Source organism: Orbicella faveolata, unplaced genomic scaffold (genome assembly GCF_042242905.1).
Source record: "Orbicella faveolata isolate gen_17 unplaced genomic scaffold, um_ofav_v1 contig_24, whole genome shotgun sequence".
Lineage (NCBI taxonomy): Eukaryota > Metazoa > Cnidaria > Anthozoa > Scleractinia > Merulinidae > Orbicella > Orbicella faveolata.
Window position 1 is genome coordinate 31168558 of NW_028301552.1, and position 14142 is coordinate 31182699.

General features: G+C 39.2%; 2 protein-coding genes across 2 annotated transcripts; one reads left to right on the plus strand and one right to left on the minus strand.

The window, feature by feature from the left end:
* The first annotated feature begins 1277 nt into the window (after positions 1-1277).
* On the plus strand, positions 1278-4738 carry LOC110065061 (calcium/calmodulin-dependent protein kinase type II alpha chain-like). Its single transcript, XM_089291428.1, has 2 exons — positions 1278-1713; positions 2901-4738. Exons 1-2 carry the CDS (start codon positions 1339-1341, stop codon positions 3438-3440), a joined length of 915 nt encoding a protein of 304 aa, XP_089147554.1. The 5' UTR covers positions 1278-1338; the 3' UTR covers positions 3441-4738.
* Positions 1818-14001, minus strand: LOC149111306 (acyl-CoA dehydrogenase family member 11-like). Its single transcript, XM_089291426.1, has 9 exons — positions 13757-14001; positions 12605-12704; positions 11741-11866; positions 11268-11429; positions 10757-10868; positions 10566-10618; positions 10116-10242; positions 6281-6417; positions 1818-4712 (listed from the first exon to the last, which is right to left on the minus strand). Exons 1-9 carry the CDS (start codon positions 13984-13986, stop codon positions 4596-4598), a joined length of 1164 nt encoding a protein of 387 aa, XP_089147552.1. The 5' UTR covers positions 13987-14001; the 3' UTR covers positions 1818-4595.
* Between the last annotated feature and the right edge of the window lie 141 nt (positions 14002-14142).

Consider the following 14142-nt stretch of genomic DNA (forward strand, 5'->3'; position numbering starts at 1 on the left):
CGATGCATGACTAATGTCTTTTGTATTGTTTTTGAAAAATTCAGTGTTCACTTCTTTGTATTCCTTATTTGCGGAGGTGGAGGTCACAGAAGATGAAGAAAACAAAGGATAATTCATGCAGCCCTCCGATAAGGAGGCAAAGAGCTGATTCATTCACTTAAAATCAAAACTAGTTGCACCATTGCATCAGTGCAACTTTGTCGGCTTTGTCGTCGGTTGCAGCAATTATGTGAAGTGAGAAAATACTTTTGAAAAAACAAATCGACGAGGAGACATTTTGAAGAAATGCCACAATAATTCTTAAAACGAGCGTTTTTTCAACTTTAAAAGAAAGAGTTCGAATAACTGAATTTGCTTACATGTAAGAACCTAACTATATGGTTTTTGATCATGAGTCCCTTTAAAACTTAAGGAATAGGGAAAGTTTGTTTGTTTGTTTGTTTGTTTGTTTGTTTGTTTGTTTGTTTGTTTAGAACATGACTCCCAGGTGAGCATGTAATGTTACTCATATACTCAATCTTTATTTAAAAGGTTTTCCACGAGGGTAAGTTGAAAAGCTCAGTGGGCTAAAATTTTACGACTAACAAATTGTTGTGTTCACTGAATCAAGGAATTCAAGTTAGCAGTACACCAAATCAAGAGGCAGAAAACATCCAAAATCTACATCATTTTAAAAATGTTAAAAAAATGTCAAGAATAAGACAAAAAGACGCCCAGTTATGGCACATTACACCATGTCATTAAGTTTTTTTGAGATTCCAAGAACCCCAAAATTTTGTACTAAACGATATGAAAAACATGCCATTTAACTCTAATCGGTCCCTGAGGCAGCCATTGACTAATAGTAAGATAGATTTTTACTCGAGAAGGTTTTACAAATAGAAATCGCGAAACTTTTAATTCTGAATCGATAAGCAGTAGGGTCGGAGCTGAACGTATTTGAGTAGTTCCAATTTCACTGGAAACAAAAGGAGATAAAAGGTTTCAATTCCAATGAAATGCTGACTTCGTTTTGTCCACTTGAACTTAAACAGCTTGCCAGAAAAAGTTGCCTTATTTGGTGTTGATTGGCGCGACAGACCCAATTGCGTTAATTGCAGCCCGACCACTGATGTTTCCAGATGATTTTCGATGACATCATGCTATTGAAGGGAGCTAAATGTCATGATAAGAGAGAGGGAGAGAGAGAGCTACACTGAACATATCAGCTGGAAACCAGGCTACAAATTGAGCAGCACGAGTAAAAGCGAAGTCATTCCTTGGGACTTTGGTAACCTATCGTTTGTTTGTTTGTTTTTTTTTACTCTATATGCACAAGTCTCTACAGACCTTGCAGCAATGCTGACTGAAAGCAAGAGAGCAGTTGAACCGCAGAGCAATTCATTCTCGGAAAGTTTTGACATCAAATCCTTTCTTGGACGAGGTTCTTTTGCCAGTGTATGTAAATGTACAGAAAAGACAAGCGGAAAAGAGTTCGCAGCAAAAATTGTACGATTTACGAAAGGCAGTCAGGCTGACCTGAAAAAGGTGGCAACCGAAGCAGAGATTTGGAGAACAGTTCAACACAAGAACATAGTATCCTTGTACAAAACATTTGTTCAAGAAAACGAGATTTACATTGTAATGGAGCTAATACAAGGAACGACCCTGTTTGATGAAATTGCTGGCCAAACCACATTCAGTGAAACACAAGCGTGCTGTATTATTTATCAGGTGCGTAACCTTTTAGTTCTAGAATATTAATTACGTAATCGCTGTTGAACAGTATGGCTGGAGACGTACTACCAGTCTTGTTGCAACACAATATTGGACAAGCGTTCGACGAAATGACTTCTTTAATGGACCCAGAACGATAATGGTGTGACTGCATAATCACCAATTTATGCTCACCTCATGTAATATACAGACGAGCTCAGCCATGAAAAGCTTATTACTTTAATTATATTATAACAATGCTGCAAAGTTCTCTACAGGTAAACAGCCAAGAATATTAATTCGTTTACATACTGACAAGGTGGATATCACTGTATAAGCTACTTATTTGATTTGATTATACAGATCCGCCAAAGTTTACTAAACAAAACTATGTAATCGGACGTTATAAGCCATTCTGCCAAACGTTCACAATAAATCAAACTGTTGATTTTGTTCAGCGAGTTTGAGTTAACGCATAGCTGGAAACAATGAGCCATGTTCACGAAAAGCATCATGAACTTAACTTGGTTCTCTTAATTGCTTCTTTGGCCTCGTCACTATAGTGGCTGAGAGGTTCGAGAGAGGTGAAAAAACTGAAGCATAAATGCGCCACTGTTTACCGTATCTAATCACAAAAATACGTGCAGCATGTGGCGAGCACAGATGTTTGTTTCTACAAGGTCACACTTTGCCATATTTCCTCAAGAGATGTTATCAGAGAGAATAACGTAATTGAGCTTAGATCTGGTGAATTGGGCAATCGAGAAACTTTGAAAACTTCAACTTTGTATCCAATTCTTTTCAAATACAACAAGTATTTGCAAAGTATCATTCGTGGAGCATTTAACATGTTGCAATTTACTAAGACTCTGCATTTTATTTTCCGATTAATTGTGCATTTTAATTTGTAAAACGCGGATGTTTCGTATAAACAACATTATTGTTTGACCACTGACTACAGCGCCGATGATATCGTTTCGGATAGGAGCGAATAACTTGGGTTTAATTGACGAAAATTACAACCCTGCTTGTACAACGTGCACCGAGGTGGTGGTTTAATTAAAGTATATCTCCTTCTTTTCCTTTTCTCCGTATCATTTGTGATCAGTGCAGAATATTTGACACGACAAGTAACTTGCATCGAGATGTACTGATTGATAACACTATACCTCACGTTTTCATTTTTTTTTTTTTCTTTTTTACAGATTCTTGAAGCACTTGATTATCTTCACCGAAAGAGCCGGATAATTCACCGACATATTAAAGCAGACAACATTCTCCTGAAACAAGACAGCGTCCATCAAAATCACTTTCACGCCAAAATCACCGACTTCGGACTCGCACGTCGCCTTCCGCGAGATTCTGACGTCATCAAGTGTGACGCAGGAGGCGCACCATTGTACCTTGCACCTGAAACAATTCTGGCCGATCCTATTGGTCCAGCGGTTGACATCTGGGCATGCGGAGTAATTCTATTCTTGTTACTTGTAGGTTATCCACCATTCTGGCAAAATGATGACAGAAAATTGATGTTACTGATTGTTGAAGGATGCTACAATATGTCAGCGCGGTACTGGGACCAAGTGTCAGATGACGCTACAGATCTTGTTAAACGAATGCTTGTGGTACATCCTCACAAGCGGGTAACAGCTTTTAAAGCTCTGAATCATCCGTGGATAGCAGACTTTGAAGGGAATGAAGAAGAGAGAATAAGACATTATATCGGAAATTTTAGTTCAAGATAGCACACAGTATTATAACTGTTAAAATCGTAGTGTATCAAGAAGGAACCCACCAGAAGTTTCGAGTAACAAGTGGACAAAAACTCTGTATCGAAATGATTTACATCATATTGCAAAATTCTGTGCGACCGTTTTAAATGTGTTCTCAAAAAAATCCTTTCCAACAACACCAAATGTCGAAAGCAAATTTTGAAGTTCATATGAAACACTTAAAAGTAATGGTGAAATGAGACTGATCATGAAATTTTACCTCTGTTTGCACAATGTCTTTGAACTTCGAAATTTATTTTCTCGAGTTCCTATGGGAAATGTTTTTGGTGTTATTTCAGGCTTCTGTTGATATCTTTAGCTTTCAGGAAATGTAAAAACGACTGTAAAATAGCTAAAATTATTTTGGTACAAGGTTTTGGTCCACTAAAATTTTAAATTGCTCGATTTCCCTACGGATTTTATCTTAATTTTTTCTGCACTTTTAACGTATTTTTCTGATTTGATTCCACAAACAAATCGTGCGAATTCTGTTTAAACGCAATTATGAAACACATTTGAAACTTTAAGGTTCTATTTCTATTCTACTTTCCACAAGCTTTAATTAATGAAAGAATTGAGTCATTAATGAACCAAAAAATGAGAAAATAACTGAGAACTTAAAGCAGATAATCATGGATTCTTGTTCTCGTTTTCGGATCTCGCTATACCGCGGCCGCTTATGTTAACAGATAGCGTAAACTATCGGTTGAGATAAAAAAAAACCCGTTAAAAAACGGACCAACTCTTGGTAGGGAGATATTAAGCAAACATTGAGCAAAAACTACCGTCCATCATGACGAGGGGTCCGTATGGCATGCAAACGGTTTTCTGTAAAGTGAGTTTCGACATATTCATGATCATCGATGTTTTTTAACTGTTCAGGGTTGGTAGAAAGGTGGCAATTGAACCATTCGATAGAGTTACCATCTCACCCGGAAACTGGAAGGCTGTTAAACAATTCTGTAGTTGAAAGTCACTCTTACTGTTAAACTAAATTGATTACAAGAAAAATTATTCTATATATTTAAGAAAAGAAGTCTACATTTTATAGATGTTAAGAGTTGTTCCGTGGGATACAGCAGTGTTATCTGACGTGTAGCATCTAAGCGCAGATGACCAAATATAATATTACTTCAGTCCTGCAATTGTACACGCGTGTTCTACAACGGGCTCCAACATCGCAACTAAGTCATCAATAGAGAGTGGAAATTCGTGAGCACCGGATCTTAGCTGGGCAATCCCGTTCTGAAATAAAGAAATGAGCATTTTAATATTTCGTACTTTTTCCTAGTTGTTTTATCGTTCTTGGTTGAGTGCACGTCGTCCAGCGCCAAATGTGCTACAGATTGCTTCGTAGTCACTCGATTAAATTAGTGTTGGGGTTGTTTATCTGAGACGGGCGCGGTGGCCTCGGGTTAGAGCGCTTGTTTCCGGATCGAGCGATCCGGGTTCGAGTCCTAGCCGGTGTCATTCTGTTGTGTTCTTGGGCAAGACACTTTATTCTCACAGTGCCTCTCTCCACCCAGGTGTATAAATGGGTAAGGGCGAATTTAATGAACATGGAATCCTTAGGAGTGAATCTATTCTTCGGTTTTAAATATTATCGTTCCCAGATTTTCAATTAGCGATTTAGAAGCCCCTTGTACTATCCTGGTATTCTACTCACAGTCAGTAGCCTCATGTGGCCGGATTCATGGTCGAATTTGAATACAGTAAATACCCAATCGTGTCGTTTTGATTCGCTCGGGTGGTATATGAGGCTGGTTTAGTCTTCTTCTCACCAAAATACGAACCATGGTTGGACTAAATCTCCCTGATATAAACCGACCAAACGGTATGATAGGGCATCTCAAAACCCGAGGCTTATTTCAACGCAGCGCTTACTCCGCGCAAGGCGTGTAACCGAGAAAAGGTTGCATCTCATATTAAAGTGAAATTTGTCACGTTGAGAGCTGGTTAAAAAAAACGGACTTGGATAGGAGTAAACGAATCACTATCATCTTTACACGCAAGCGAAACTCGTCATGTTTTTGCTTTTCGATAAAGTTTGCGATTTCATTTCTGGCATGTTTTGGTCAATTTTCCACATTACGGCCATTTATACGAGGAAAATAAGCCACGGCTTACATAAGACGCAAGCTTACCGTATAAACGGCACATTTTAACCAGTCACGTCTTACACAAGACGCGGATAACACAAGCCGCGGCTTGTGTAAGACGAAGGTTTTGAGCTCGGCTTAAATAAGCCGTGGCTTATATAAGACGCCCGCAAATGGTATCGCGGCTTGTTTGCGGCTTACTTAAGACGCGAACTTATCAGATCACTTTGCGCAAGCGCAAGTTTTTCCTGCGCTCGCGCGACAGCTTGCGCAATTCCGCGATTGCTATGACAACCAACACAATAGCGAGGCATTAGTCAAGAATAAGCCGTGAACTTTTTTGAGCACTTCGCGTCTTATATAAGCCGTGTTCGTATAAATGGTCCAGTTCGCATCTTATGTAAGCCGCGCCTTAGTTTTCTCCTGTAAATGGCCTATTGTCTTTTTAAAATTGGAGTTTTTCAAACAACTCTTAATCGAGGAAATTGTAATTTTTATGATTAAAATATATATCTTCGTTCGCTTCCTCCTTCGAAACAGCAGTCTCGCTTTTCTTCTTTGCATGATTGTTGACCCTCTCCTCATCCCCCGTCATAAACTTGTAAAAATGGCAATATTTGTCCTATGCGGATCAAAATTTCCGCAAAACGCTGGTTGGTTGAGATTTACATAGAAGCCAAAGGAATGTCTGGGAATGTTTGTAACTCAGCTCACCTGAATATTTGTGATCACCCGGAAAAATACCAGCACCAGAAAGAATGACCAATTTGGGAGAGGAAGGGTGTCTCCGGTCAGCTCACAGTATAAAGAAAGCATGGCCTCTTCCCTAGGGATCCCATCTGAGCGATAACCTGCCAAAAACATTTTTTAAATTTGTTAATGAGTTGAGACCCATTATAAGGTATGGCGCGAAGAATCGGTGTTAAACAGTGATGAGCACCGATGGCATTTATGGATTCATACCATCTTTCTAACCATCTTTGGGTAAGTTATTCTTGGGCCATTTCATTGATAGATGAGCTCTTGGGTTTTCCTTCATTCCCGATAGTTTGTAACTTTCATGTAGTATATTTGCAACCGTAAGTATATTTGCAACTAAAACGAGATGGAGAGCAACCTTTGCATATTACAATGCTTTGAGCTTTGTAATGGTTCCTTTCCGCTCTTATCGAGGATAATCGTTGGGATTCTACAAAGAATACTTTGGAGTCAATGATACATCAGTAATTCTAGGCTATGATATGGGGAGAGGAGAAACCGGGAATAAAAAGGGAACCAGAGGTCGACGGGTTGTGGAAGAACAAAAGACAGATAACGAGATTCTCAGGGTGACAGGAACTGGAAGAAATGAAAAAAATTCTCCAAAAACAAAAGACATGCATGGCCTAACAATCGATACTGAAAACAAGTTTAAAATAGTAACTCCATTTGATTTTAGCAGCTAAGCTACAGGCATTTAGGGACCGTTCATTTTTTATGAGGGAGTGGGGGCTGGTGGGATTTGGGAAGCACCATTTAAAAATCGCATGACCCCCGTCAGCTTACCAATTTTTTCACATGGCCCCCCCTTATAGCGGTCATTTTTTGGGATGACCCCCCCCCCCCAAAAAAAAAAATTGAACAAACAATATTTAGATTTCAACTTTTTTAATATTTATCTATTATCCCCCTACTTGACGTTATTGTGCTCACTATGAAGACAATATTTACAATCCCAATACTACAGAGAGCTGTTGTTTAAAAAACAAATCAAAAGAAAGAGAAGTCAATTTCGGATCTCCTAGTTATGGCTTGCCCTGGGCGTGTGGCATTTGGCCTCTCATTGGCATCTTCCTCATCTGAATTGATGGATGCAAGAATGACGTCACTTGAGTCATCTTCTCTCCCAGAGTCAATGGTATCACTGTCATACTCATCATTGTCACTTTCATCCGTTTCACTGCTGTCAGCACTTGCCCTGTTGTCATTTTGTATCAATGTCCTGGCATTTCTCAGTGTTGGTTGGCTAGCTCTGACAGGACTCTTCTGCAGCAAGCATGAATGTCTTACAATTGCCTTTCTCACTCTTGCTGCTTTTCAAATGTTGCTTCAGCCCGAGGTGGTTCAAGTACTTGTTTAGTTCTGGAACACGTAGCTTTTTAAGCTTGGTTATATCTTCGCACAACTCAGTCCAAGGATAATCCTCATATGATTTATCTTTTGCGTCCCTACTTAACTTTGCCTTTTCTTCTGCTCTCTTTTTCCTTTTAAATTCCAGCACTTCAAGATGCTGAAAATAATCCACCAGAAACTTTGATTTGACAATAAACTTGCCTGCAAATAGAGCAACACTCTCTGGGTCAGATAAAACCAGCCTGCCACTTCCATGCTCTTTCTTCGCTTGGACCCTTGGCTGCCAATCATCTGGATCACGCCCTTCTTTTGGGGTCTTCTGGTAGGAGAGGTAGTGGTATTCCGGTAGGCAGGAATGGTCAGGAACTGGTTTAGGGTATATTTCTATGGGTGGTCCAGTCCATTTACAACAAAAAGAACAAATTTCTCCTACCTTTTCTCGACAGGACAACTTTAGAAACTCCCTGTAGTTCTCCCCCTCCTCATAGTGCTCATTCATAAACATCTCAATCGTACGGGAGTAACAGTGGCCTAGAACAGAGTCTTTCCATGCTCCTGCATTGTGATACTGAACCAAGTACGAAGTGTTGTGAAAAAAATGGAAATCTGTGGATGTGTTGTGTGAAACACATTGTTACATTTAACTTACAGATGTCTTTATTTGGAAGGTTTTTACCTCTACTCTAGTGATAGGCATTTGTGACCCCTGTTGGAACAAATGGCATTCTAAAGGAACTTTGCAAAGCCACGAGAAACGATCGTTAAAACAGAAAGCTGTTGAAGTACAAGAAGATGAGCCGGTAAGTGTTAATTTTTGGTCAGTGTTCCTATTTTTATCTGGACATTAAAAACGCATGTATGCTTCACTTTTATAATGAGAAACTTCTGTATTTTCCTATTGTGAAGATAGCACCTAAAACTGTTTGAACATTTTTAAAATAGTATGTGTCTTTTAATATATCGTTTGACTCAGGTCTACATTTCACTACACGAATACAACATCAAACGGTTACACGAACCATGATCATTCAATAATATCAGTTCAATATAATAAATAAAAAAAATCGTCTTTCCTTTTCTGTTAGGTCACTAGTTCCTCCTCTGCTGATGATACAACCATACCTCAGGGTCTCCGGAAAAAAAGCCTTGGCTATATTGTTAATCCAATCGGGGAAAGAGCGCATTACTACATGAGCATCATGAAAGAGGCTCATTCCAAAATGCGCAATAATGGCGAAAGCGACGAGTCGTTTAAGAAAAGGTTTACAGCCGAACGATCCAGGCAGTTTGACATCTTACAAGCAAAAGAAGCAATCTTTCTAAGTGCGGATGGCTGTTCAGAAAGGGCGAGTGAGTTTTCCATGCCAGGGTACCAGTTGAAGCCCAGTGATGGAAGAAAACTGAACTTCTCCATCAAAGAGCACAGAGCAATGGTGGAAAAGTTGAATGTCATATTGAAAGATGTAAAGGAACACGATTCCACACTCTTTCAGTCCAATGGGCTTGCGAAGAATTTGCCCACAGTTTTAATGTAAAACAGATCAAATGTATAGACGTTAAGTTTACGACGGTCACGCAGGACATGGAAGCACTAGAAAATAAGAAGAGCAATTATAACAGCATATTCAAGAGTATACTCAAACAGCACATCAACAAAAGGAGAAGGAAAAAAGAAAACCGCAGAAAGTCAAATGAAAGAAAGAGGAAGCGGACTGAAAACAACGTCCAACGAGTTTATGGAATCTGTGTTGGAAACCCGCTAGGAAATGATCTTCCACAATGTCTTGTGTACCCTCCTAGAACGGCCGTCCCGGAAGAGTGTATTAAAGTTGAGGATGTTGCCACGTCGTTATTTAGAAGAGATGGGCCATACATCGCACAGCTCTTGGAAGGGAATTATTTTACCAATGCTGCAAGAAGCAGAATCACCACAAACCTTGAGCAGGAAGTCAGAGATTATGTTTACACCCTCATGTACCCTGAAGAGTACACTCTGACGGAAAGCATTGCTGCTTCTTGCAGCATTGGTGAAAGAGACTCCCATAGCAGCACAAGCGGCGACGAAGAACTCGAAGACAGCGAAGATGAAGATGAGTGCCAGTGAAAGTTGCATTCGAAAATAACAGTGTTAAAATACTTCTTTTCAGTAGCTACAAATGCTTTTTGTCGCCAAACGTTTCTTTTAAAGGAGAAGGAAAGTTTGTAATAAATTTGTATCCTGCCTTCTATGTTTATTCTATAGCAATTTTTTTGATATCCAAACATTATGCCATTTTAAAGTTTTACTAAAATATTTCACAGGACCCCCCCCCCCTTTTTCCCTTATTTTTTTTAGGATGGCCCCCCCTCGGAAGCTATTTTTTTTCGCATGGGCCCCCCCCCCAAATCCCACCAGCCCCCCCCCTACCTTATAAAAAATGAACGGTCCCTTACCTACCGATTTTAAAACCAGGGATAACATCTATTTCCTCAGGGAAGTGGTATGGAAAACAAAAGTACGCAAGGTCCTCAAATGGATGTCCCCAGGACGCTGCTTCCCAGTCTATCACGGCCAAGACCTGAGACTGAAATAAATGACACAATTTTTGATTTTTAACGTTAATTAACTGCAATGGTTAGGTACAAAAGCCGTTGAATTCGGCGATTAATGACAGAAAAACGTTCATCACGAAGCCTTATGCTTTTCAATCGTAGCGTGATATCTTGCACAAACACAACTGAAGGCCTTTGACTGGCAGAAATAGGTACCAAGGAAACAGGTTATCGCGACGCGGGGCATGTTTCAATTATTCGACCTTCATTCGTGTAGAAATAATTTTAACAACTTTCTTTCTAAACTGCACGAAGATAAAACCAAAGGAAAATATAATGAGAAGTAACTCCTCACCTGTTCTGGGTGAAACAGCATATTTGAAACTCTGAAGTCATTGTGGTGAATAACTGGAAGTAAAAAAGCTACTTGAACTTTTTATTTCAACAATGTAAGGGTACACCGTACCAAAAGGCCAATTTAGAATTCCTTGATTATATCTGCTAAAAAGCAAGAATCAAATAGAGTAACTATAAATCGTTTCATACCAGCTTTCTTGTCATCTTTCGGTATGTTATTCTTCAGCCATTTCATCAATAAATGAGCTTTAGGATTTTCCTTCAGTTCCGTTCGTTTGTACCCTTCATAAAGCACATCCAACTGAAAGACGAAAACGAGATGGAGAGCCACCTTTGGACATATTTCCGAAAGATATCAACAGCGTTTCTCATACGGTTGGACCCGCGGGACGCTCTCCCTTTAACAAGGTGCAGTAGGGGATATTTTAACAGTTATTTCACCAGTGCGCGTTGGATATGAGACGGCAGATAGCCAACGAGGTGCGTAAGGCCGAGTTGGCTATAATCATGTCATATCCAACAACCACGAGTGGAATAATTGTTGTATTAAAAAACGCCTGCAAAATATAGAAAATTAAACTAAATAAATATAATGGCTTATGTGCCATGATGGCTAGGCTAACAAAAACATTTGAATTACATTATCTAATGATCTAGTATTTAAGCTTATAGCTCTCAGTCGTATTTGTTGTGTACCTACTTTCTGATGAAAGAAGTTCTCTTTGTCACCGATGCCATCTAGGTCAAGCTTGTCTGTGTCAACCGATTGAAGTTGCACTAGTGTTCGGATTGCAGCCTCAAAGATGGCCTTTGTCTGTTCTGGAGGGACACCAGGTAAATTTGCATCCGGGAACTGACGAGCCTGCAAACAGAGTAATGTGGTCTGTCAGACAGACGGTCACAGACCAAACGAACCGGCTGCAGTTTTCTCGCCCTGAAGTACTCGGCCACGCTTCCTCCAAATTAAGTTAGTATGTAAGGCTATGTTGTCAAATTTAGCCACATTGATGGCAGGAGTGCATGCATAAACCCAGGTTAAGTCAACAGCATGCTGACAAATTCCAAGGAGTACGTGTGCAGTGCATGTGTCAATACGCCTTTCTTGCACTTTGATCGGCTGTTATGATCTAAGGGATCAGGATTAATGTGTCAATGCGTCTTTTGGCATTATACCTTGATATACTCCATGACATAGAATTCTTGGCCCATGATTGTCTTGTCCTCACAGAAGAGATACATTTTAGGCACTGGGAGAGAAGTCTTTGCGAGGGCGGACATGATCTTGTACTCTACATCGACCTAACAAAATGAAATCATTAAAAATAAATTAGTTTCTCCAACAGGAATTCATGTTTTTTCCTCCCTCATACTTTTTCTTTGCGCCACTAATTATCAAATAGTCAAATTGCGTACAAATGGAAGAAAAGAAGCCAGGATAAACTAAATATAAATAATATAAATATTTATAGAGCGCCGTTATCTACTGTATTACGTAAGTAAAAATAGCAAGTGTCAGTGTTTTGACTTAGATTAAAATAATATTCCAGAAGTGATAGACTTGCAACAGAGAATCCAACATAGAAATACTTGCTTGGTCCTTTGATAATTCTTCTAGCATTTAAAATTTTTTCAGGTGATTGACAAATTTCTTTCCACGCTTGCAAAGAACCTCATGGCACACTTCTTTCAGTCGGGTTACGCTGACCACCGTGAAGCGGCTCACTGTTTTCATTCAAAGACAACAACAACAACAACAACAACAACAACAAACCAAAACCAAAAAATATATCTAGTCCATTTGTAGCTACGTTTCCCTTGTTCTATTTTGTGGTCTCACGCATTCTGTACATATTTTCTGTTGACAGCTTTCATCGAGCGCGAAGGCTTTTAACTGACAACCGAAAGCGAAAGCGTGTCATAGCCAGAGAACCCTTTTTCATTTGTTTTTGTTTTCTTATATAATAATAGCAAATAAAAATTATTTTTAAAAATAATCATATCAATCCATTCAAGGACAATAGACACAATAACTAGTACCTTGTGATAACCAATGTACACCTCCACTAGAGCTTTGTGTCGCAAAACGAACTCTTTGCCATTTTTTCGAAGTAAAAAGGTTGGATTTGAGGTCCCAGTCCTGTGGTTCAATAAAATATTCAGAAATATGTTCGCAAATGACTGTAAGTGCTAATGATTCGGACAACTAAGAACCGGCACGATACAATAGAAAGTTTAATTTTTGTTATTTGTTGCTCTTCCGCTGTAGAATAGTCAACTGCATCTTACTTCGACGGCGTATGTTGCTTCATATGCTTACGCTTATGCGCTAATGAAAACCAGCCATGGAGGATTAAAGGAGCTTAGTCACGGTATTTTGAGTTAGTTTGTCCAAATACAAAATTACTTTCAAATGGTAGGAAACCTGAAAATAACAGTTAATAAGATAGAAAAACACCAAAGAGATAATGAGAAACCATAAAGGAACAAGGTTGGCTAAGGATGGAGAAGATTAACACGGATTGCAAACGACGAATTTTGAAATATTGAGGCTAAACTTTTCAATATGCGCAAACCGTGACTGAGCCATACTAACCACCCAAAACAATTGATAGCTCTACTGGATTGTTAATAATTTGCCTCGGATTAAACATGCCTTGTAAAGCAATACCAATTAACAACCTTTTGTATGCAGACGCCATTGAAGGTCACGGCAATTATATTGTGACTTCCCAAGTGACTGATGTGAATATAAACAAGTCATTTGAGTCACGCAAACATCAATTTTGATCCACTGCATCGACCCTTTAGACTCAATTAAGTGGGAAACATGACAAATGAGGATCATTACCCTGTGGCCTGGTTTGCGATATTTCGTTTTTTTCATTTGTTGTCGGTTTAAGGGTGTAATGAGCGTCACATCAATAACTCGTCGTTCTCAACTAAAGGAGACTCCAACAAATAATAGCTTGGCTCACCAAGAAACGATCGATTTATGTACGAGTCAAGTACTTGCTAGATAACCGTTCTGTTCGATTAAGAATCGAAGCAATACGGCAAATCTCTGTTCAGATTCTAAGCGACAAATTATTATACCCTGCGGCGAATATATAAACATTCAAGCAAAATAATCAATAACATCAAGTGATCCAACAGATAGACAGTCCACTATAAACTTTTAAATTCCCTTACCTGAACTTAAACATTTTTAGCTCTCCATCTCCTGTTGGAAAATCTACCAGGTGTTGCTTCAGATATTCGTGAAGTTTCGAGCTATCAGAGGTGTACTCTACCATGCTCTGTTTCATAAATTCTTGAAGTTTTAAGGCATCACTGTTTTGTTCCTCCATGCTAGACAGAACAGAATTCCAACTCAGTTTTACGTTACCCGAAGGGCCATTTACTTGATGGTTTGACGTCATGTGACGTTCCTACGTCACGCAGCTTCAACAAAAATCAATATCAGTTCATGATGGAGCGTGCACTTTTCTTCTCCCTGCGGATAAGAGAACTGTATCAACTGAAATGCATTTTAGTTTTGGTCGATGCGGAAGTCAGTTTTGAGTCAAAATTAAATC

What these genes read in the sequence shown, in the direction of transcription:
- LOC110065061 (XM_089291428.1), top strand. Translation starts at nt 1,339, where the DNA reads ATGCTGACTGAAAGCAAGAGAGCAGTTGAACCGCAGAGCAATTCATTC. An exon ending in CGTGCTGTATTATTTATCAG is followed by an intron (nt 1,714 to 2,900) that starts GTGCGTAACCTT and finishes TCTTTTTTACAG; the next exon opens with ATTCTTGAAGCACTTGATTA.
- LOC149111306 (XM_089291426.1), bottom strand. Translation starts at nt 13,986, where the DNA reads ATGACGTCAAACCATCAAGTAAATGGCCCTTCGGGTAACGTAAAACTG. An exon ending in AGAACTTCTTTCATCAGAAA is followed by an intron (nt 10,869 to 11,267) that starts GTAGGTACACAA and finishes TTCGTCTTTCAG; the next exon opens with TTGGATGTGCTTTATGAAGG. An exon ending in TGCTGTTTCACCCAGAACAG is followed by an intron (nt 10,243 to 10,565) that starts GTGAGGAGTTAC and finishes CATTTATTTCAG; the next exon opens with TCTCAGGTCTTGGCCGTGAT.